This window comes from Pteropus alecto, unplaced genomic scaffold (assembly GCF_000325575.1).
Source record: "Pteropus alecto unplaced genomic scaffold, ASM32557v1 scaffold92, whole genome shotgun sequence".
NCBI lineage: Eukaryota > Metazoa > Chordata > Mammalia > Chiroptera > Pteropodidae > Pteropus > Pteropus alecto.
Window position 1 is genome coordinate 8,022,662 of NW_006432447.1, and position 22,083 is coordinate 8,044,744.

A 22,083-nucleotide genomic window follows, 5' to 3' on the forward strand; every position below is an offset into this window, starting at 1 on the left:
CTACTCCACGTCCACGGCACCTCCAGGATGAGGTAGGTAGAAGCCGAGGAAAACCTAAATGCTTTTTTCAGTCTAGTCAGGACAAAAAGAGGTCCAAGTGGCTTCTGCCACATGTCTTAGAGTAACCAATTAGATGTGGTTTACCTGTGAGGTATCCTGCTGTTTGTGAGTCAGAAATAAACAAATCATGTTTCTGATCTTTGAAGGCACTCCAGACTGAAGAACGAGACAGGATTTCATTCACCTAGGGAAGTAAAGCAAACTCTTGAGCATAAATAAATTAAGGACTAGATGCTGGAAGATGGAACTAAAGCAAACTTCCAAGACAAAAGGAAGAAGGCCAGCTGAGGAAAGATCCAAAGATGGAGTAAGACCTAGCATTCATCACACACCCTATACCAGGTACACTTTATCAAACCAGACACACAAGAGTCCCTAAGTTAGTCTTCCCGCTAAACTTGGACTCTGTCATTTGAACCTACAATTGACTGACTTGTATGTAATTCGGGCAGGAAGATCTTCTTGTGATAGTAACAACTGCCTAAGAGTGTGGGGTGGGCTTGTGAAGTATTCCCAAAGGAGGGGTATGGTGAGAAGATCCTGCAAATTCACGTTAAAACTTATAGCAATCTTTCAACTTGTGGGTTGTGACCTGTTAGAAGTTTATGTAATCAATTAAGAGGGTTGTGATCAACACGCCTGAGAAAATAAAACAGGTTAATATAGAAAGCTTTAGAGTATCATATGTAAAATGGATATTGTTCTATGACATACACACACACACATACACACATACATACAAATGAGTATAAGATGTGTGTGTAAATATGTACTGGACTAAGATGAAAGACATATTTCTGTGTGACACAGACTTTAAAGTTTAGGAGATTCCAATTTAGAGAATATCTTGCATATCAATAGTCACATCAAATATTTGTTGAGCACCTCCAATGTGGCACACTAGGTGGACACAAAGATGAGAAAGACTGTCTTTCTCTCAGGTGCTTACAGTCTAGTAGGAGAGACAGCGTCAGAAAATTTAGTGGTAAGCATTTATGTAGGGATCTACCTGGGGTCATGTGAGTCCAAGAGACTCCTTGTTCAATCTTGGAAAGACGTGACAGTGTAAGTGATTGGTTGTGAAGGTAGTAGAAGAGTTCCTATTTTGCGAACTATCATACTTCTATCTTCCCCTTGGGTTACTTTGCTAATTTCACCAACAGGAATCCTGAGGCAAGTCAAATGGGAAGACAACTGTCTGTATGTGGTGCACAGGAGTGAGTGGCTTTACTTGGCATTCAGAACGCCTATATGCAAAAAACTCCAAAATACTTTACATAAACCTATAGTTAATGACTGCACTACACATGCTGTTTCTTCTTTAAAATCACTTTAAATGATGACACTGATGCAATAGACAAACATAACGAAACATAAAAAATGTTTCTTGGAACACAAAAACACAGTGAGTAGATTCACTAAAGGAAAGCTTTAAGTCAATTTAAACCTATAAAAAAACATTAGTAAGTAAAAGCAACCCAATATCCATTAACAGATGAATGGATAAATTGTGGCATACACATACAATGGAATATTATTCAGCCTTAGAAAAGAATGAAGCACTGATACATGCTACAACATGAATGAACCTTGAAAACATGCTAAGTGACAGGAGCCAAACACAAAGTCACATATTGCATGATTCTGGTTATATGGAATATCCGAAATGGAATTCACAACAAGCAGAGCGGCAGCTGCCGGAAGCTGGGGGAGGGAACCGGGCAGTAGCTGCTTAATGGGTATACAGTTTCCTTTGAGAACTAGATGAAGGTGATGGTTACACAACACTGTTATTGCACCACACACTAATTATTTGTTTACTTTAAAATGACTAATTTTGTTATGTAAATTTCATCTCAATTAAAAAAGAAAGTATTAGTAGATAGGGCTATCTAGCAACCTGAATGTGGAACTTCCCAGAAGCAACACACTTAATGAAACCAAAGAGGAAAATTAAATTATTAAACCGGCTTGAAATCAGTATATCATGCAGCTGAAACACATTAACATGTAAGTCACACAGAAAAGGAAACCAGCACTTTATAAGTGTCACTAAAGAAAGGAGTTGAAACTAAAATGACGTTCTGTATCTTTTAAAATGGCAGTATGAGTGGGCTGGTTAATGAATGTGGTTACTGCTACCCAACAACTCCTAGAACTGAAAGTTAATTTTAACCAGCCCCGAATGCTCAATATTCTTCAATGCTGAAGAATTTTGGCATTTTTCTTCCTGAAATGTACAACACGCTATCACTATCCAGAAAAAGAATCTTTCTCGGTGACTATCTGAGTATATGCTTTGTGTTTTTTCACTGGTTACGAGGCAGCTATGCTAGTCCATCCTTGATCTTGTGATCTGCTCCAGTTACAGCCAACAGAACCATACCTGTAAGTGGAAGCTAAGCAGAGGTGCATGGATTGCCCATGGCTAAGACCCTTGGCTTTGAGAATATCTTGTTGTAATCCACAGATCAAAGTCAGCTCTGTACAGACTCACCTGTTCTCCATGCTGCAGGCTTCGAGTCATTGCCTTGAGAGCTTTAACAATCTGGGCCTTAGTGGCGGCTGGGCTGTCCAAATTTTCAAGGCCAATGCCTTCAAGTAATTTTAAGAGGTACGGGACCAAATCTGCTTTCAGGGCCTAGAAGACAATATTAACTATATATATACACATGTTGAAAAAAGCATAAACCATCCATTGAAGAAATAATTTCACTCACAAGACCATGCCTGGAAGAGGACAGTGCTTTCTTTTAATGTCAGATGCAGATATTCTTTTAGTATCTAATGATAATGACATTCTCATTTAATAAGATTTTATTCCATGCCATCAATTGTTCTAAATGCTATACACTATTTTATTTGATCTTCCCAACACCTAATGATGTAGGCACAATTATTATTACTGATGGAAAAATCAGTGCTTGGAGGATGAAACGTTGACAGTTACAGAGCTAGACAGTAACTTAATATAGTAAATGAGTCTAGATCTAGATCTACAAAGTGGAAAATCTGAGCTTTTAGCCACTATACTGGGCAAGTCTAATGATGCTATACTAAAGGGCATCAACATTTGAAGTATCTCTATTTTTTCTTCACATTTTCTTAAAACATTTGCATTCACCATAACATTTCCTATCAGCCTAACAAAAGTTAAATACTACTCTGGTATCACACAATTTTCAGTGCCTACTCTGAAACTCAAAGAGAAGGGTAAGTAGTTAACATTCAGTGAGTGTACCTTTTTACAGATATGAGTCTCATAACCTGTGAGGTAGTTACAATTTTATTTTATGGATGAGTAATCTGAGCGCCGTATGGTTATCATGCCTGAGACAACGGAAGCCTTCAAGTGGTAGAACTAGCTCATGTTCTTTCCAATATAACAAACCCTCCACACCAATAGTAGCTTTGAAAGTCAGAGCATCCAATTATTTCCTTGAGATGTATCCAGTACGTTTAACTTGCCTAAATGAGGGATGGGGTTGGGTAGAGAGAGGAGATTTGAGAGGAAAAGGGACTAGGAGAATAAGAGGGATAGATAATAAAGATGCAGGACCTTGGTTCAGGTAATGAGAAACCACTGAAGGATTTTTAAGACAAAGAGTGGCCCAATTATATTTAGTAGTTGTATTTCAGAAAGATCACTGTCATAATGGGTTTTAAATTTATTGTATGTTTCTTGTTCTTTCAGTGTTTGTCTATTCTATATTGGTACCCACAATTTTGTTTACCTAGTAAGCAAAATTAAAACTTAAATATCACAAAAGCACTTTGACATTGCTAAGATTTTTGGCAGCTACCCCACCTTTCTCTCTCTGTATATCTACACCTATGCCTATATGTGTGTTACCAAATATAAAATAACATATGCACAAACTCACAAGTTACCTCTCTGCCAAACCTAAGTCAGGAAAACCAAGTTGTGCTAAGTAAGTGGAAATCCATTTGTCGGTATATTTGCTTTCCTAAAATAGTGCTGACTCTAGAAAGTCACTTACTTGTGCTACTAATTCACTCTGCTCCTTCTGAAACATTCGATTAATTGCCTCGCAGGCTAGACCAACAGTATCTGGTCGCTTTTTCATTCCATTCATCAGTGGACCAATGGTCTCTAAAGACGCCATAGCTCGAACACACAGCTAGGTATCCCAAAAAGAAAGTTACATGTAGAGTAGCAATATTTTATATAGCATAGTAAATACGATAATAAAATATATAAAAACTTAAATTCGATTCAAATTTAATAATGACTGAATCAAATTCAGTCTTCTATTAATTATATCATTTAAACTGGTTTAAAATTGTTACAGTACCATGTGGTTCATATGCAGAAAGGCACACAGTAGGAAAGGGATTTATACTGCAATGTACATTAGTCAAGAAGAGGGAGCACAAATACAGAGCTATAATCAATTAAATGGATTCATCGATACCTCGTTTTCGGACAGGGCATGGATAACCCGAATGGCACTCTTAGGGATGGCATTATTCCTGTGATTCATCGCCTGGATAACTTTGGGAAGATGGCCCAAAGGTGGCACCTGATCAGCCAGCTGAGGCTGTGCACTGAAGAGACATACTGTGGCCATCGTCAAAGTTTCCAGAGTTTCTCCCTGGAAGGTGTAAAACAAACAAACTATAAATATGAACAAAGTCTTAAACATCCTAGGCAACTATTTGGTGTTCAAAACTAGGTATTCACAAATTTAAGTTGTGACACATAGAAACTGATTCACAAATCCTGCAAGAGCAAACTTCCCCATCTTGATAAAAGACATGCATTCAAAGGACTTTAAGAATGTGGTATCTTAATCTAAGCAGCCTTTCACTGGGCAAGGTCATATGTCATTTCTGTTTAGGTTTAAGAGACCATGTCTCAAAAGATATTACTAGAAATGTTTAGATAATGTTACAGAAATATCAGAATCAGAGAACATCAATGATTCAGGAGAATGCAGAACTACTGAAATGTTTTCCCCGGGTCTTTTAAAAATCCTACTATTTAACATTTCTGGCCACCATAAAGCACTTACCATTGGGCATAATAGATTGCAAAGACCTATAACTTACACCATTATATGCAGACATATATATTCATAACATAATGTACCTTAAATGAACAGAGAAATTGGGATGTGCCCCAAAAAAGTGATATAGAAGGGAAATGTAATGTTTTTCCCTTTCCAGGTTTCTACTTTGAAGATCTCATTATTTAAACAAACTATATGTAGTGAAAATCCTAGTGAAGAGAAAATGTGACTATGGAAAGAGAAATAAGTAAATATTTCCACACTAATATTTTTCAAAGTTTTGCTAAATAATAGTAATAAATAATTTCTAAGTACTTGACATGTGCCATATCAAAACTCAGGGGCAGGTTCTGTGATCATTCAAATATGAGGCAACTGAGGCAGAGTCATGAGGTATTGCCAAGGTCACAGAACTAGTCAGTAGTGGAGCTGGTACTGGGATTCAGGACCATCTAACAAGACAGCTCGGGCTCTTAATAACCTCTCTATAGACAGCTTGTTTAATTCAACGATCATATACCTCAATTATTTTCAATCTAAAAGTTCAAATAACAAAACCTCATATACTATCAGGTTTCTAACTCACCAAACCAAGATGAAGGCTACTTTCTCACTCCAGCTTTCTTGGTGTGGTTACTACTCTCCCGTCAATTTCTATAACTGGGATCATCCCTGCCATATATGTAGAGCTGAGTGAAGAACAGGCCCTAGCAGAACATACTTCTATCTAGATTTCGACACTGAAAATTTAGGTTTCTCCTTAAAATTAAAATCATTGAAATGAAATGGCAGAAACCTTCTTTCTGAGCTTCAATTGTTAGAAATAGTATCTTCTCAACTGTGATTCAGAAATAACCATTTTACTAACGAGTTTGACTTCTGAACATGTCAAAAAAAAGATGAATGGGCATATTTGAATTTAAATATGGGTGCTATATTGGAAGAGGTAGCCAATTCTAAATGTGTAGTCAATGAGGATGGCGTTTTAACAGAAATACTATCGGTGTATTTAGGAAACTATTTTCAAATAGTTTTCAAATTGTTTTGCTGAAACTCACATGAGGATTGTTCTTCTCCAGGAGCTCAGTTAATTTTTCTAGTAGTGCAATAAGAAATTCTCTAGGTTTTCTTAGAACCCAAGTTGGCTGTGCAATAAAGATTCGTAAGAAAACTCCTCCAACAGCAAGTTCACCCTCTGCTTCTCCAAACACCACAGTAAAATCTTCAGGCAACTTAAAAGAGACAGAACCATAATAGTCAAGTCACTTAAATCATCACTAGCTGTAAATTAAGCAAGAAATGCAAAGACATGTTTATGAAATTAACTAGTACTTAGTTATTAATATAATCAAACTGTAATTATTACAAGTTTTATTGTCTCAATAAAATTCAGAAAAGTTGCTTTGATTAGTTACTTTAAAAGTGAGTATTCCTACTTTTATGTTTAAAACCTATTTTCCACGGGAAGATCTTTAGCGTCTCAATGACAAAGTATCTAACATTTTGAAATTAAAATGAAAAAAATAAAAATAACAACAAAAAAACTGAAATGTTAAAGTCTTTTCTCTGAATAAAAGTATATTTACCTTCCAGTTTACATCAGGGTTGTCACGCTGATTTTTAAAGTGCCTTGGGGGAAAAAAGAGGGGATCACATCAAAGTTCAGTCACAAAATACACTTTCATTAACCTTTAAATAAGTCTTAGAGAGGTGAGACAAAGTAGGAAACATTTGCCCTTCCAGGTGATCTTACCTGGAGGCCACAAGTTATTACAGGTGTCTTTACTTACTCTAGCATCATTTCTCTAACTGTTATGGACACTTTATCTCTGGAACTATCATTCCAAATTAACTCAGGATTTTCATGAGATCCTTCAAAAATATGTACAGCAGCTTCAGGGTTGTCTCTCATGGCATCCATGAAAACACTTGGCAGAAATTTCATTAATGTAAGTCGAACCTATATGAAGGGTTTGAAAAAGCAAAAAAATACCTATTGGAAACATCTCAATATTTGATTTGCCTTACATTTCAGTAATATAAAAAATTGCTATAATCTGTGTTATGGCTGATATGCACCATAACTATTACCCAAAAGTTCTGGAGTGGAAGAATAGATAAACCTTGGTTTATGCAATAAAAATGTTAATAAGGATCACTAAGACTACCTCCTACTTACTTATTCAGTTTCATTCCCATTTTCTCTGCCTCGAGTTTAAGAAACTTTAAGAAATTCAGTGGTGTGTAAACTTCCCAGAACACTCTGCTAGGTCATGCTTTGCACATGCTATTGTCTTTCCAGAGTGCCCTAGGCTGGCCTGTCCCTCTCAACTCTCCCCCAGACCCCTCACCCTCGCAAACAAATTTTTCTCATGCTACCTTTGTATCCTACAAGTATTTTTTAGTGCATTTATTTTGCTGGACTATGTTTTATATTATACTGTGCCTTTTTCCAAAAAGCATTTAAAAGGCAGCTTAAAAAAATACATCCAAAACTCAAATACACACAAACTAAAAATTAGTGTGACGTATAAGTACAAAGTGAAAATAAAGGTTGGGAAGATAGGTTTTTTTTCCTTTGTGTCTTCACAGCGTTCTTGCTCCTTCATGTTATTCAAGTCTGTGCTTAAATCTTGTCTTATAGAAACCTTCCCTGGCCCAGATGTCTTGTTCATTGCTTGTATTCTCAGCCCCTGGCATATAACAGAGCCCCCAAAATTTACTTGAATAAATGAGACTAATGTGAAGTCAGCACACAAAGCTCTGTATAATTACTAGTGATATACTACAAATTTAGCTGTGAACTTCCCAGCAGCCAATGAACTAAAGGAAGCAATGTCAGTTACATGATAGAAAGCATCTATAAAATAGGAAGTATGTCTCTTTTCTTGGTCATGACAGAATTCAAATAGTAAGTGATCACTTACTTTAATAAACATTAAGAAAAAATTTTTTTTACATAATGCAAATCCTTTGACCATAAGCCTTCAGAGTTATGTTCTGTTTACTCAGCTATACTAGAATAGGGGTTAGAAAACTAGGGGCCAAATCTGGCCTGCTGCCTACTTTTGTTTATAAAGTTTTATTAGAACACAGCCACATCCATTCATACAGTTATTATCTATAGCTGCCTTCCAGAGCTGAATACTTGTGACAGTGATCATAGGACCCACAGAAGACAAAATATTTACTATATGGCCCTTTATAGAAAAAGTTTACCAGTCTCACCCCTACCTCACACCATGTGAAAAAAATAATTCAAATGGATCTAAGACATAAATACAAGAGCTAAAATTCTTAGGAGAAAACATAGGTATAGATCTTTGTAACCTTCGACTAGGCAATGTTTCTTAGATATGACATGAAAAGCACAAGCTACAAGAACAACAATAAAAAAAGACAGATTGTTACTTTGTCAAAATTTAAAACTCGTATGCTTCAAGAGACACCATCAAAAAAGTGGAAAGACATCCATAGAATGAGAGAAAATATTTGCAAATCACGTATCTGATAAGGGACTGGTTATCTAGACTATATAAACAACAATTACAACTCAATAGTAAAATGACAAATAATCAAATTAAAAAGTGGACAAAAAAACTGTAGACATTTTTCTAAAACAGATGTACAAATAGCCAATAGCACATAAAACATACTCATCATTAGCCACCAGGGAAATGTAAATCAAAATGATGATATACCACTTTCACACCCTAGGATGGCTGTAATCAAAAAAGATATATAACAAAAAGTGGAGAAATTAGAACACTCACACACTGCTGGTGGGAATGTAAAATGGTACAGCCACTTTGGAAAATAGTCTGACAATTCCTCGAAAGGTTTAAAACAGTATCACTATATGATTCAGAAATTCTACTCTCAGAAAAATAAAAATACATATCCACACAAAAACTTGTACATGAATGTTCATAGAAACATAATGTAAAATAGCCAAATTTGAATAAATCCACATGTCTATCAACTGATAAGTGGAAAAACAAAATGTAGTATATCTATATAATGGAATATTATTTGGCAACAAAAAGGAACGAAGTACAGATACTTGCTACAAAATGGTTAATCTTAAAAATATTACGTTAAGTGACAGAAAACAGTCACAAAAGACCACACACTGTATGATTCCCATTATATGAAATGCCCAGGATAGCCAGATGGAGACGGAAAGTAGGTTAGTGGTTACCAGGTGCTGGGGGGAGGAGGAGTGGGGAGTGACTGCTAAAAGGAATGAATTTTTTTCCTGGGTTGATGAAAACATTCTTAAACTGACTGTGGGGACCATTTGAGATTTGCTCCCCATCAGTGTGGCTCAAATAAACTTTTATAAAAAATTAAAAAAAAAAAAACAAAACAAAAAACTGATTGTGGCTGTCCAATCTAAAAATATAATAAAATCATTGAAGTATACACATCACATGTGTGAACTGTGTGGTACGTCAATTATATCTCAATAAAGTTAAAACAAAAATAAGTTTACCAAAAACAAAAAAAAGTTTACTGACCCCAAGTCTAGAATCATTCAATTAAGGAGTTAATACTTGTATTTGTCCTATACAGAAAATTTGGGTGTAAATATATTAACCTTCATAAAATTTGTCTCTCATGTACTTCAAAGGTCAAAAAATTACTGAAGAGCTCAGTCATTTCTAGTATATATTTATTTTAAACACCTAAAACATTATTTAAAACATGTATTAGATAGTATAATTATGTGCTACCCAACTCTAGCTTTAAGAAAACAATATTAAATATCAATATTCATACTTTTATGGGCCCTTTCTATAGGCATCCAAAGGTAATCTCCATCATCTCATCAACCCTGCTGACCAGAGACTGTTAATCTTATTCCCAAAGCACAACTTCAGGTCTTGTGATAGATTCTTAATACCTTGATCAAGAGATCAAGCAAAATAATAAATAAATAAAAAGCTGAATCCAGTTTATTTCACTGATATAAAATTGGACTCTCAAAGTAGGGGCTCAGGAGCCTTTATGTCATGGTACCCCAACATGTCTCTGCTGCTTGGTGGGTTGGCAGAGACATGCCTCAGTGAACACTCTTCCTTGTGAAACTGCGTTAAAAACAGAAGAGGACTTTGATTACAGCTGTGTCTGGATGGAATTTTATTTGGCAGTATTGATTCCACAGGTTCCTGCTCTACAATCTGGACCATAGTTCTAGAGATTACTTGGTCATCTCTAGATTCTGAATGAAAACTCTCCCTGCAGAGTAGGGAGGCAGAGGTGCCATTATACTCAAGTGCCTGTATGGTCTTACTTCCCAAGGGTCGTGTATCCTTACCAGTACAGATGTGGAGTTATAAGGACATAGACTGCCATCTCCTTCACTAGCTACTTCCACAGGCCAATCCTCACAGTGTGAAAAATCTAACCTAACCTATCCTCGCTCATAACCTAATATACTTTTGATCTTTCTTCAAGAGAGATGAACAATTTATCACCATTGTCCAAATATTCTCTTAAAACTTCTCAATTCTAGTGCAGGCTTCCCTGACGATAATTTTTTTTCAAACTAGTAACAGATAGGAATAATTTCGGGTATGTCAATCTTCCAACTTTCACTTCACATCATTTCCTTATCCTTACCTTTTCGGACTTTGGTAAACTGCATGAAATCAAATCAAAGTAACAGCTTTAATAATTAATTTCTTTCTAAAAAACTATTGTGTGCTCACCTTTGGACCTATTAGTTTGTCTGCTGTCATTTTAGCAAAAAGTTCCGCTGTTTGGGCTCGAACTTGTGGATGTGTTGAATTGCAGAACATATCTAGTAAATAAATCAAAGCTCCTATGAAAGAAAAAAGAATTAGTGTTTACACTATACATAAAGAATATAACTTTTCTAACCAATGGACTTCATTTTCAACCTTATTTCAACTCAATGCAATTAATTTTTTTAAAACTGGAAGCCTTCCAAAGAATTTTTCTAGTTTACAGATTATACGAAGCAGCTCAAATAAACCTCATCATTATTGAGCATGACTAGATGAGAAAGTACTCCATACATTACCTTTTGCCATTGCTTCTTTGATTATTTTTGTACTTGATGTCAAAGCATAAAGAGTTTCCAGAACAAGCTGACGACCTGCAGAGGAAAAGACATTTCAAGGAGTGCACCATCGGTAAGCTTACATTTACTGGGCATCAACTCTGTGCCAGGCAATTAGGTATGCTAAACAGGGTATGATACTTAAATCTTCACAATAACCTGTGAGACAGACATTATTATTGCCTTGTTATAAATGAGGAAGTTGAGGCTCAGTTTAACCAGTCCATGGTTTCACATCCAATAAGTGATATAGCTGAGTTTTACATAGAGGTCTGTTTGACTCCAAAGTCCATATGCTATGCTGTCTTCCTACAACTTTGTTCACTGGATAAGCAAAATCTTCTCACCTCCCAACACCTGAGGACACCCTGATAAGGTATCTAAGATTTTTATCTGGTGCTATTATCTTAGAGAAATGAGCAGGAAGTAATAATTGCAAGACACAGTTCCAATCTAAGACATAACGGCATCCTTCTGGACACAGCTGTGCCCCTCCCATTCCTTGTCATCGAGTATACTAGGCCATTGGACTTTATTCTTCTAGACTCAAATGGCAATGACAGACAGGTGACCAAAGAGGTAAAGAGTCAGCAAAGAGGGTAGAGGCTACCAAGTATTAGGCTGAGACTAAAACAATAACAAAGGCTTGTTAGCTGGAGTGGGCTAAATTAACATGCAGGAGAATAAACCTTCGAAAGACAATTCCTAAGGAGCAACAATACTCTTAGTGCAGGCTGTACTCAAGAAATCAGGTTGGTATTTTTTTTTTAAACTGACCTCATCTTGGTGGCAATAGTCTCTATCAGCATCAAATCAGTAAAGGACAAATAATGCAGAATTGAACTACAAGCTGAATACAGGGAAATTTTCATCTTAAGCATTGTTTCCTATCATCTAATTTTTTTTTTTTTTTACAAACCATAGAATATTAGTGAATCCTCGGTTCTTTTCCTTTGCTTTTGGACCTCTCTCACCTCCAACTTTCAACTTTTGATATGGAACATGAAAAATAATTTTAGTAATTTATGTAAAACATAATGAGGAAGACGAATCTAATAAAAAGAGTACCACTTAAAATATTCCACAACTAAACATGGATAACATTATATCAGAGGTTTTGTTTCATCTATAACTGCTCCCCTCTATGAACTGGCTGTGCTGTGGTTTCCAAAATTCCATTTGTGAATATACATACTTGATGGCAATGAATGCAGAAGAGCCAATAAGTTGGACAAAACCAATGATTCAGCAATATTGTTGACACAGTCTTGGTTAGATGTCACTATATTCACAACCTGAAAGTTAATTAATAGGATATTAAAAGTTTTGGAAATAATTTCAAACCTAAATTAAATTGAGTCAAATTAGTCAGACCTAAATAAATTAGAGGCTTCACTAAAGTGAGAAAAATGTTTTGAAAACAGAATATTTAATTTTTAGAGAAGAGTTTCATTTTAAAAGGTTGGCTTTATTATTTGATCTTTTGAGAATAAAAAATGTTAACAGTTATATATATATTATGTACATTAGTTTCCTATTATTTAGAGCTAAGAATTAAATATAATGATCTAACAAATATTTTAGCACGAATTCACAATCTTGAGTCTTATAAGAAACCTTCAATCCTACATGCTCCAGAACTATGGTATAGACAGTAGTGTTTTCCAGCTATAGATTTGGGGAGGGGGATAGTTAGGAAGATAATGATCCTCATTACTGGGACTTTTTGTTTTTAGAGGGAGAAAGCAAATGTCTTCAAGGCCCAGCACAATAGACCGAGTCTATCTCTGCATTATAAAGAAATAGGCATTCTTTTTTTCAAAGAGGATGGCCTCTTAAGTCTAACTTTTATAGTATATATCTAAACATCGATGTCACTTTACTTGAACCACATTGTCAGAATCTCAATCTATTCTAGATTTAATAATATTTAAAAAGTTACAAGGTACTCAAAAGAATTAGAGAAGCATGCTTTTTGATTAAAAGAACACGCTTAAGTATTTTGACCAATTTAACTTTTATTATTAAAAACCTCTTTTAAACCAAAATGTAATCTAAGGATATGTTAGACAAATCATTCATAAACCATTCATTAACCTGCTACTGTAGGGTTGAATTTGGTGTTCTTTAAATTGTGTTACACTGAACAAGATCATCTAAAATTGGTCCTGGGAGCTCGCTCTGGGTTGCCTGGACAAGGATCCCCGTGACTAGGAACTTCCTGCTTCTCCCAGAGAAAAAGGCTCTACCGAAACAGCTTCCCATGAAACCTTCACTCTCCTGAAGGAGGGGCCTCCAATTTCTCTAGAATCTCTAAGGCCTAGAGGTTCTGGGAAGCTGGCTTCCCTAGACAGCTCCTGTAAACAGAATAATATTCCAGTTTTCTATCTGTAATCCTCACTGAAAAGGTTGCTTTTGTACTAGACAAAATGAAAAAAATCACATAAGAAGGGAGAGCAACAGAGGCAGAAGGGGTAAGGTCCTTCCTCTGGAACGCAAACTCTGTGTAGCCAGCAGAGTGCCCTGGTCTCAAAGGTCTCTCTGTAGGGACACTGAGAGATCGGGGAAACCGTAACTCTTTTTCTTACTGATCTGTGGTTTCCAAGCTTCCGTAGTAAAGCCCTTTGTTTACTTGTTTTTTTGTTTTCTTTTTATTCTTAGCCCATTTCTTAATCCACACCACACACTGACGATATACAATGCATCCCAAGTTCTAATGCATAACAGACAAAGATCACAGAGGAAATGATCTTGAACAACACTGTGTAACATTAGCTCTTGAAAATGAGCATAATTCATTCGAATTTAAAAAAACATATTCACCTGGCTTAATAGACAAAATGAAAAAAACCACATGTAAACTTCCAATCGGCTTCAGATGGTGATTAATCAAAGCTCAAACCATATATAGTAATAGTAGGAAAGGCTTTAATACATGCTTTAGTACAACGTTCTTTTACCTCCAAAGCCAATTGCTGCACCTGACCAGCTCCATGGACTCGCAGAAGAGAAAATATTAATTTAAAGTGCCCAATACATTCACTTTCAGAGCCTAGGAAATAAAAATAAATATATTTTATGTCCAAAAGATGTTTAAATTACAAACCTTCGGAAAACCAATACACACTGTTTACTGTCCATTGTTAAGTCTCTGATAACGTTTTCTCAACATTTGTGACATGAGGTGAGTAGCAGTAAATCTTAAAAGGCAAAAATAAGCCATTTCAGTTTCTTGCATTTATTTTGTTTTCATTTTCATCCCCTAGCCTCAGATTAAAAACAAGAAATTTGTCAAATACACAATCCAAATACAATTCAAAAATAAAAGGTGTAAGGTGGTAATTTTACTCTCTATTTCTAGACCTTAGAGCTACCCCTCTCAGCCTAATTATATTTTGGGAGTATGTGACATCATTTGGCTTTTAATTAAGACTAACTTAGAACCCTGCCACTTGAGGACTACATTATGAACAAAGAACTGATATGCACATTAAAGGGTTTCTTGTCACAATATCTAAAATTAAATGGTATTTCATTCCTACCCACCTCATACCCCAGTCTTATATATTTACTACCATTTCATTTAATAAAACAAAAACATTTAACATTAAGGTTTTGTTCAGTATATTTTTCCTTTTGTTATATGGTAGTAAAACAGTGTAATTTATAAGCTTTGGGGGCCCAATAATTCACTATGATGTCTCATTTTAAAAAATCTGAAATTATTCTATAAATAGGTTGCTGTTAAGTTCATTTTCAAACCACTTCTTAACAGTTAAGAATTATCACAAATTTATCAATGACACATAAACCATCCTTCTAAATTACAAGTGAGTATGGGATTCTGACACATGAACTTTATAGATGCTACCAAAATAAAATTTCTATGCAAGCCCTTTCTCAGTTTTTATAAGTTCCAAATCAACAACCTGCTTTGCTGCAATTTCTTTGTACCTAATACATGACCAATAATGTTCTACTTTGCTGACTCCAAACAATAAAAAGTGAAATTTTCTTCATATTTTATAATTTGGCATTTAATAATGTATCAGTGTATACCTTGGGAATGGCTATTTTTTCCTAACATTTAATTACTGTTGTTTTATCTGAATAATTTGTTGGCAATAAGCAAAAGGACAGAATTTTAATCGTACCAAAGTATATATGGAAAAAAGCAAAAAAGTACCTGAAACACGGTATTAAAAATAACAAATTGAATTGATATCGTTTTAGGTTTTATATTCTATATTTGTTATCAAAGCTAGAATTAAAAGTATTCAGATTTTCACTCATCTATCTCCCTAGTCAGGCAAGAGTGATGATGTTTTTGAAAATATCCTCTTAAAGATGTTTAAGAATGAAAATTCTCACCTTTTTATTATTTCAAATTTTATACACCAAAAACTTCAGGCAGTTTTTCAAAATTATGAGTGCCCATATGCACATGGCATTGTGTTAGGGACCAGAGGCAAAAATTAGATCACCTAATAAATAAATCTAATTTAAGCACTTCTACTGAGTACATCAACTTATGGCATCAATTTAAAATTTTACACTATGAAGTTATTCTGCCTTTTCAACTCACTGAGACTCTTATAAACATGGTGCCTTGACCTCTCTTTCCAGCCTACTATTTATAGGTAAAAAATATTGTGGGGTCATTTCTTCTTAATGTTATACCAAGTATAGCATTATAACCAAGTAGTTTTCCCTGGGTTTCTCTGATAAAACAGAACTGGAATTTTTAGGGCCCTTCCATTGTGAGTGTCTTACTGATCAAGGGTATAGTCACACACCTGGATTATATTTTATGACATTTCTCAGAGCCTCCAAAGCCATTTCCACTCTTGGCAAGCGGTCTCCGTGTTGCTCTGACTCTACTTTTGCAGCATGTGTAATAGCCATGAATGTGTGGAGGTACTGGGCCTGGGAGCCTATGTAATCCAAGAGACTTGCAGCAAACGCTTTTGGAACCTAAATTGAGTGGGAAAATATTTTAATACAAATAATCTGTAACAAAGACTCCACGGCAAAATAACAAAACAAAAAACTTCAAGCTATGAAAGTGATTAAATTATACACGCGCATGAATATATCTATGGATCAAAGGGCGGGGGACAAAACCCAGTTGCATTATAAAGAGTTTCTCAACATTTTTGGTTCCAATATATAAGTGATCTGAATACTCCCATCAGTACTTTAGTTTAACAGCTGAGATTAGAGTATCTCTTTCCTTTACCAATAAAAGTAATTGATAGTATGACATATAACGTCTATAATTTGGTTATATTTTTATATTTAAAGATTATATATATATTTAGAATATAAATTCAAAGGACAGTTTTCAAAGAAACTTCACAAATCACTGAACTAATTCTAACAGCTATTTATATATATTATTCTGTGATAAATAATATACATTAAAGTTTAATAAATCCCTTGCTTTCCAAGAGCAAACTCTAAAACAAAGCTCCACTTCTTCTTTCCTTATAAATCAATCATGCCCTCCAAAAAAACCTACAACAAAAAAATTTGTACATGAGCCCCAAGCACTAAGAAGAAAAAGAAGCTCCTCATTTGCTCCTGGAAGTGACTAGAGATCACCACAAGAGATGAGCTGGTATGATCACAATCATCTAAAAATCTTTGTATCTCTACTGCATTTTCTTATTTTCATCTAATAATTGGCCAGAGAAGAACTTCTGACTGGTGATCTGATATTTGGCATGAGGGAGCTGAGCATATAAATGGCCTTTTACTTCCATTAGGGACTAGTAAATTGAAGGCACACATAAATGACACAGTGAAGCAGCATTATTCATAACATGAGGAAAAGCTGGGCAAGAAATAAATTCTTATTCATGAATCCAGAAAATTTAACTCTTCAACATTCAAAATAAAGAGGCTTATAAGTTATCGATGGTCACTCCATCAAAAACCCAGGCTAGTATAAAGCATTTGGTAAAGAAAGAACAGGTATTACTTTGATGTACACAGTGTGAATAAACCAATAGCTTTCAGTGACAAATGAGCAAAAGCACCAGACAAAACTAAAAGTAGAGCACTTACCTCTAGCTGGAAAGTAGGGACTTCGTTATACACTCTCACAAAAATCTCACCTACAATAAGTTCTTTGGCGTGATCACTATAGACAAATTCTGATCCATAAGTTTTATCGCAATCACCCTTTTAAAAAAAAAAATAGACTGTTAGATATGAATCAGATTCATCAGGGTCTGGTTTATAAATCTATCCACATTCAGCCTAACAACAGATAAATAATTTAAAAGAACCATTCATTTTCCAGAGAGGAAAAATGTGGTGGGATACACATAAAGCACTTGCTGCAACTGTTATGTTTACAGCTAATAATATGGATTCTAGAATAGGCACAGAGTTGTTACTTTCTAGTCCGAAGATTAGTATTATAATTCATTTTAAAATTTCAAAAGCTCACAGAGGTCAGTCAATTAAGTGTCTTAGAGCTTGTGTTCATAAAGCAAGTGTGTGACATTTGGCTCTTCGCACTCCACTTAGCAGACATTTGGCCTCGTCAGATATAAAGTGATAGAGTTAAGAAATGAATACATTTGCACTGGTTTTAAAAAGTAATACATTAAATGAAAGGGCTGGAAAACAGGGTTTCTGAATTAAAAAAAAAAAAAAAGACGTAATAATATTATATAGGTTGACAAATCAAGAAGAGTTTCCACTTAAGGAAAAGGAAAAAGAAAAGAAGAATGGGAGAAAAATAGTCCCAATGAAGATTTAGGTTGAAATCACACACAATTTAGGTTGGACTGAAATAATAAAAGTATATAATAAATTGAAAAGTGCTAAAGAAAGATGTTATGTCTCTTCTGATAAAATAAAAGATGTACAGAAATGCAAAACTTGTTCTCCCTAGTACTGTAATTCTCAAACCTTCTATCTAAAGAGTTCTGGATGACATTATATATAAAATGAGTCCAAAACCAATTTTGAATGATTCAGGACATAACAGTGATGATTATACTTTAATAACTTCCAAACCAAACTCATAAGCAAAATTATCTTCTAAACCTCCAAGACCCAACCATTCCAGTGTATGTATTATCCGGGCCTTCTCCTTATCTCCCATAGTCTTTTTTTTCTTTTCTGTGGCTTACTAGCTTCTCCGTTGGAAGATGGCAAGATAGGAGAAATTATTCAATTTTGATACCAAAAGGCAATTTTATTTTACTGGGAACAGAGGCTGAAGAGAACATTTAAAACAGGGCTTCTGGGTTCAAAACTGGTTATAATAGAAAACAGCTATATGTAAAGTGGTAACAAAAACAACAAAAAATTCTAATGTATTATTAAATACAGTAACACTGTTCTTAAATGGGCCAAATATTAGGTAGTAAAAAGCTATTATACAGGCTTCTGTTTTGTCACTACTAAGTTACATTTCCAGAGATACCATTAAAGTAAGTTACCCAAGAAATTTGTGAAACAATAACATACTTTTTTAATCATGTTTTCTTGTTGGGATTCAAGAAATTCAAGTAGTTCTGCCCTTGTACAATTGTTCCATATCAAATAGGGGTTCTCTGTGTTGCTGTTAAGCATCTTCAAAATCTAGGAGACAGAATATGATTTGTAACATTTAGGAAAAAAATAATATTGAAGTTATAATTTATTAAAATGGTCTATTACATTTTGTAATGAGTACCTTGAGTACAATGTAGCTCAATCATAAGGATCTGAAGAATTCTAAAAAGCTTATTAATAGTATCCATTATGCAGACGAGAAAAATCAAGGCTGAGAGAGAGAATTATTTGCCCCAAGTCTCACAACCCTTTAGTGAAACTGGGATTCAAAATCGAGTCCATCTGACCTCACATTCTTAACATTGGCTCTGTTTTGATGAAATTATACATTGTTTTGTGTTACAGCATTTAATAAACACTCGGTGAATGTAAGCTTAAAAAGTATTTCATATTGCCTTTATACACATAGATTTGAAAACAAAATCTAAGTCTTTATGAAGCATACTCTTAGGAAAGGAAATAAAATTTATGGGCAAAGTCAGTTTAGATTTTCTTGGCCAAGCCCTGACTCAAAGCTGCAGTAAATAGTTCTGCAGACACAGCTTCTGACTGCTGAGCTGCCCAGTGTGCTTTCCTTTTGTTTAGCTCTCCTCCATAAATGAACATAGACATTTAATTTTCTTTTATCTGTTTTAGTAAAATTTTCTTACCTTTTACATGTATAGAGCACTATGCCAGGAGAAAAGCAATATGGTATTACCTCCATGCAAAGACATCCAATCTTTGTTTTCAAAACATTAACTACTAATAATTAAGTAAAATGACTAAAAAATTATGTCTTTAGGAAAACTGTAAAACTTTGAGAACTGGCAGTTTAAAATAAGCATTTTATTAAATCCAGATGGAGTACAAGATAAAATTTTGAAATGCTTTTTTCTTTGCAGTAATCAACAGCTTCCTAGTATTTCTGGAAAGAATGTTTTCAGTCAGAAAAACCCATCACATTTGTAAACACAAAGTCCAGAAAAAGAACAAAGAGTATGAGTGACATCTAAAGCTCTTTCCACTTACTCAGGGGCACTAAAAAGCAGTTTCTGCACTAAAACTCAGACCTAATCAGACTGGATTAAAAAACAAATAAGCTATCTATAAATTCTAAAAGTATTTTACGTTTAGAACTCTGAGGATTTTTTTCCACACAAAAGTATTAGATAATCATTAGAGAACACAAAATAATATAAAAATAGTCTATAATTCTGCAATTCATGGATAACTACAGTTAACGTACTGGTACAGATCTATCTACCCTTTCATTTTTTTTAATACCAAAAATGGGAGTTAGCCTTTTCATTTGAAACATGTCTTTAAATGTACCTCTAGAATTTAAGGCTTCATAATATTCTATTTAATGGATTTCTACAGGTTAATTCTCTAATGCTACATTATTACATTGTTTGCTAGTGATCCTCACGACAGGGACCTTAGATGTTGGGAGAACTACCAAGGTCATGCATACTTACTTTTGTCATGAATGCATATGTATGTGTATATGTATTTACTTTTAGGATTTTAAACCTGAATCTCAATAAGTTATAGCTTATAAAAGTCAGCTAAAAATACACTCTAGGTCTCCTGACTCCCAGTCCTCTGCCCATTAGGAAACACCATTCTAAGTTCACTCTCTTATCCTGACCCTTTGTGACTCAAGGTTGGCAAGAATTATGGTGGGCTCCAAAACTGAGAAACATGAAATTAACTTATCCTATAGAAAGACTAGACTTGTAGAGATGATATCATTAGCATCAATCCAAATTAACCGAATTTCTTGGTTGAGAGAACAAGCATATGAACATTTTCAATTTTTAGGTTTCCTACAGCAATCAGCGTTATGCCCTTGTGTTATATATAAAGGATCTTGCAATAGTCATCACAACCCAGGCTATCTCTGAATCACATACCTCAGTAGCACTAACCACAGCAAGTTTTCTAGCAACATAAGGTGTCAGCATGCCTGCTAAACTTTTCCTTATGGTTGGATTTTCTGGGGTTGCTTGTTCTTCAGGCAGATACCCTCCAAGGCGACTGAGAGCACGGACACTCAGTTTGGCAAGGCTGTTGGCTACTTCCTGTTAAAAAATAATTAAGACATCAAAGTAGCTCTATTATCTTACATAGGTAACACAGTAACTTTATGGAATCAAACTGTATGGAACATATTTAAGGAGCTGAAAGCAAACAAAAGAAAAAAATACAAGTCCCCAAAACTGATGTCAAAGAGTTTATGCGTTAGAGCTTATTCTTTTATTTACACAAAACACCATCAGAATCTATGTTCTTATTTATAACAATACAGTATCTTGTAGATAACTGGTAGAAGCACATTTGGGAGTAGGGGACACATAGGTAGATTTGAATGCTAGGGGCACATACTAACAATGTAATAAATGATGGTGAATAGGAAAGGAGAGACAGAAAAAATATCTGTAAGAATCAGGTAAGTAATCTGTGTTTAGGGGAGCTAGCCCCAACAGTATTATTTTCTTTCCCTGTTACACAACCATAATTTTGCAATAATAAAGATGACTCTGAGTAATCAAGAAAAGATTGTTATGCCAAGGATATGCTACTGCAAATTCCCTTGCCTCCAGCATGAGGGGTTAAAATAAAAAAGCTTGAGCGTTTAAAGAGCAATAGATTTAATTACCTCAAAAACAGTTTATGCCTTTGGGGTTCTGGATAGCTAGAGCTCTGCTTCACATTAACCTATGGTTTGGGTTCAAATTCAATATTAAAGTAGTGTTAAAGTTACCTGCTGGTTTGTCTCTTCACTTTTCTGAATGCCACTCTCTTCTAGTGTGTAGTCGTAATTAAACAGATAACCGAGCAGATGCCACAAAATTCCAGCCTGAAATAGGTGTGTCTGTAGCCAGAAATCCACAGCAAAGGAACTCACACATTCTACCCCAAGAGCAGCCACACGTGGAATACTCTTGAGAGAATAAGAATAATGGAATTAATTGCAGGGTTAAAAAGAAGTTGTTTATGTATGTCAAGCTAACTACCTTACTGTGCAAGATGTTTACCTCCTCTTATATTTTCATTTCCAATTTAAATCTGAATCCTATATCCTTTAAAGCCTAAAATTAAAATTAACTGTGACAAAACAAAGACTATCTCTGAGCTAGTGTTCAAAGACTTGGGAATACAGTTTTCTTTGTTTCACTTCTTGAATTTTAAATTTTTAATAATAGTGACAAGGCATTAATAGCAACTCACAGGCAAGTGAACTTAAGTTTATCAGTATCTTTAGTGAAGGAAAACAAATTTATTTCTTTATATCAGTTTGTATTCTTACTAAATACTTCTAAGGACAATAAGTAAATACAG

At 34.8% G+C, this 22,083-nt stretch overlaps 1 protein-coding gene across 4 annotated transcripts in view; it reads right to left on the reverse strand.

Moving 5' to 3' along the window:
- The window catches only part of DNAJC13 (DnaJ heat shock protein family (Hsp40) member C13), a 104,237-nt gene that overhangs the window by 6,507 nt on the left and 75,647 nt on the right, over window positions 1-22,083 (reverse strand). For all 4 annotated transcript variants that reach the window (XM_025043571.1, XM_015585797.2, XM_006907245.3 and 1 more), the window contains 16 exons: window positions 21,506-21,685; window positions 20,655-20,822; window positions 18,670-18,783; window positions 17,251-17,367; window positions 15,978-16,155; window positions 14,142-14,233; window positions 12,377-12,476; window positions 11,143-11,217; window positions 10,808-10,920; window positions 6,884-7,053; window positions 6,680-6,722; window positions 6,152-6,325; window positions 4,497-4,676; window positions 4,062-4,202; window positions 2,558-2,701; window positions 145-244 (listed from right to left, as the gene is read on the reverse strand). In XM_025043571.1, coding sequence (XP_024899339.1) covers window positions 145-244; window positions 2,558-2,701; window positions 4,062-4,202; window positions 4,497-4,676; window positions 6,152-6,325; window positions 6,680-6,722; window positions 6,884-7,053; window positions 10,808-10,920; window positions 11,143-11,217; window positions 12,377-12,476; window positions 14,142-14,233; window positions 15,978-16,155; window positions 17,251-17,367; window positions 18,670-18,783; window positions 20,655-20,822; window positions 21,506-21,685 — 2,089 coding nt within the window. The remainder of the gene's footprint in view (window positions 1-144; window positions 245-2,557; window positions 2,702-4,061; window positions 4,203-4,496; window positions 4,677-6,151; window positions 6,326-6,679; window positions 6,723-6,883; window positions 7,054-10,807; window positions 10,921-11,142; window positions 11,218-12,376; window positions 12,477-14,141; window positions 14,234-15,977; window positions 16,156-17,250; window positions 17,368-18,669; window positions 18,784-20,654; window positions 20,823-21,505; window positions 21,686-22,083) is intronic.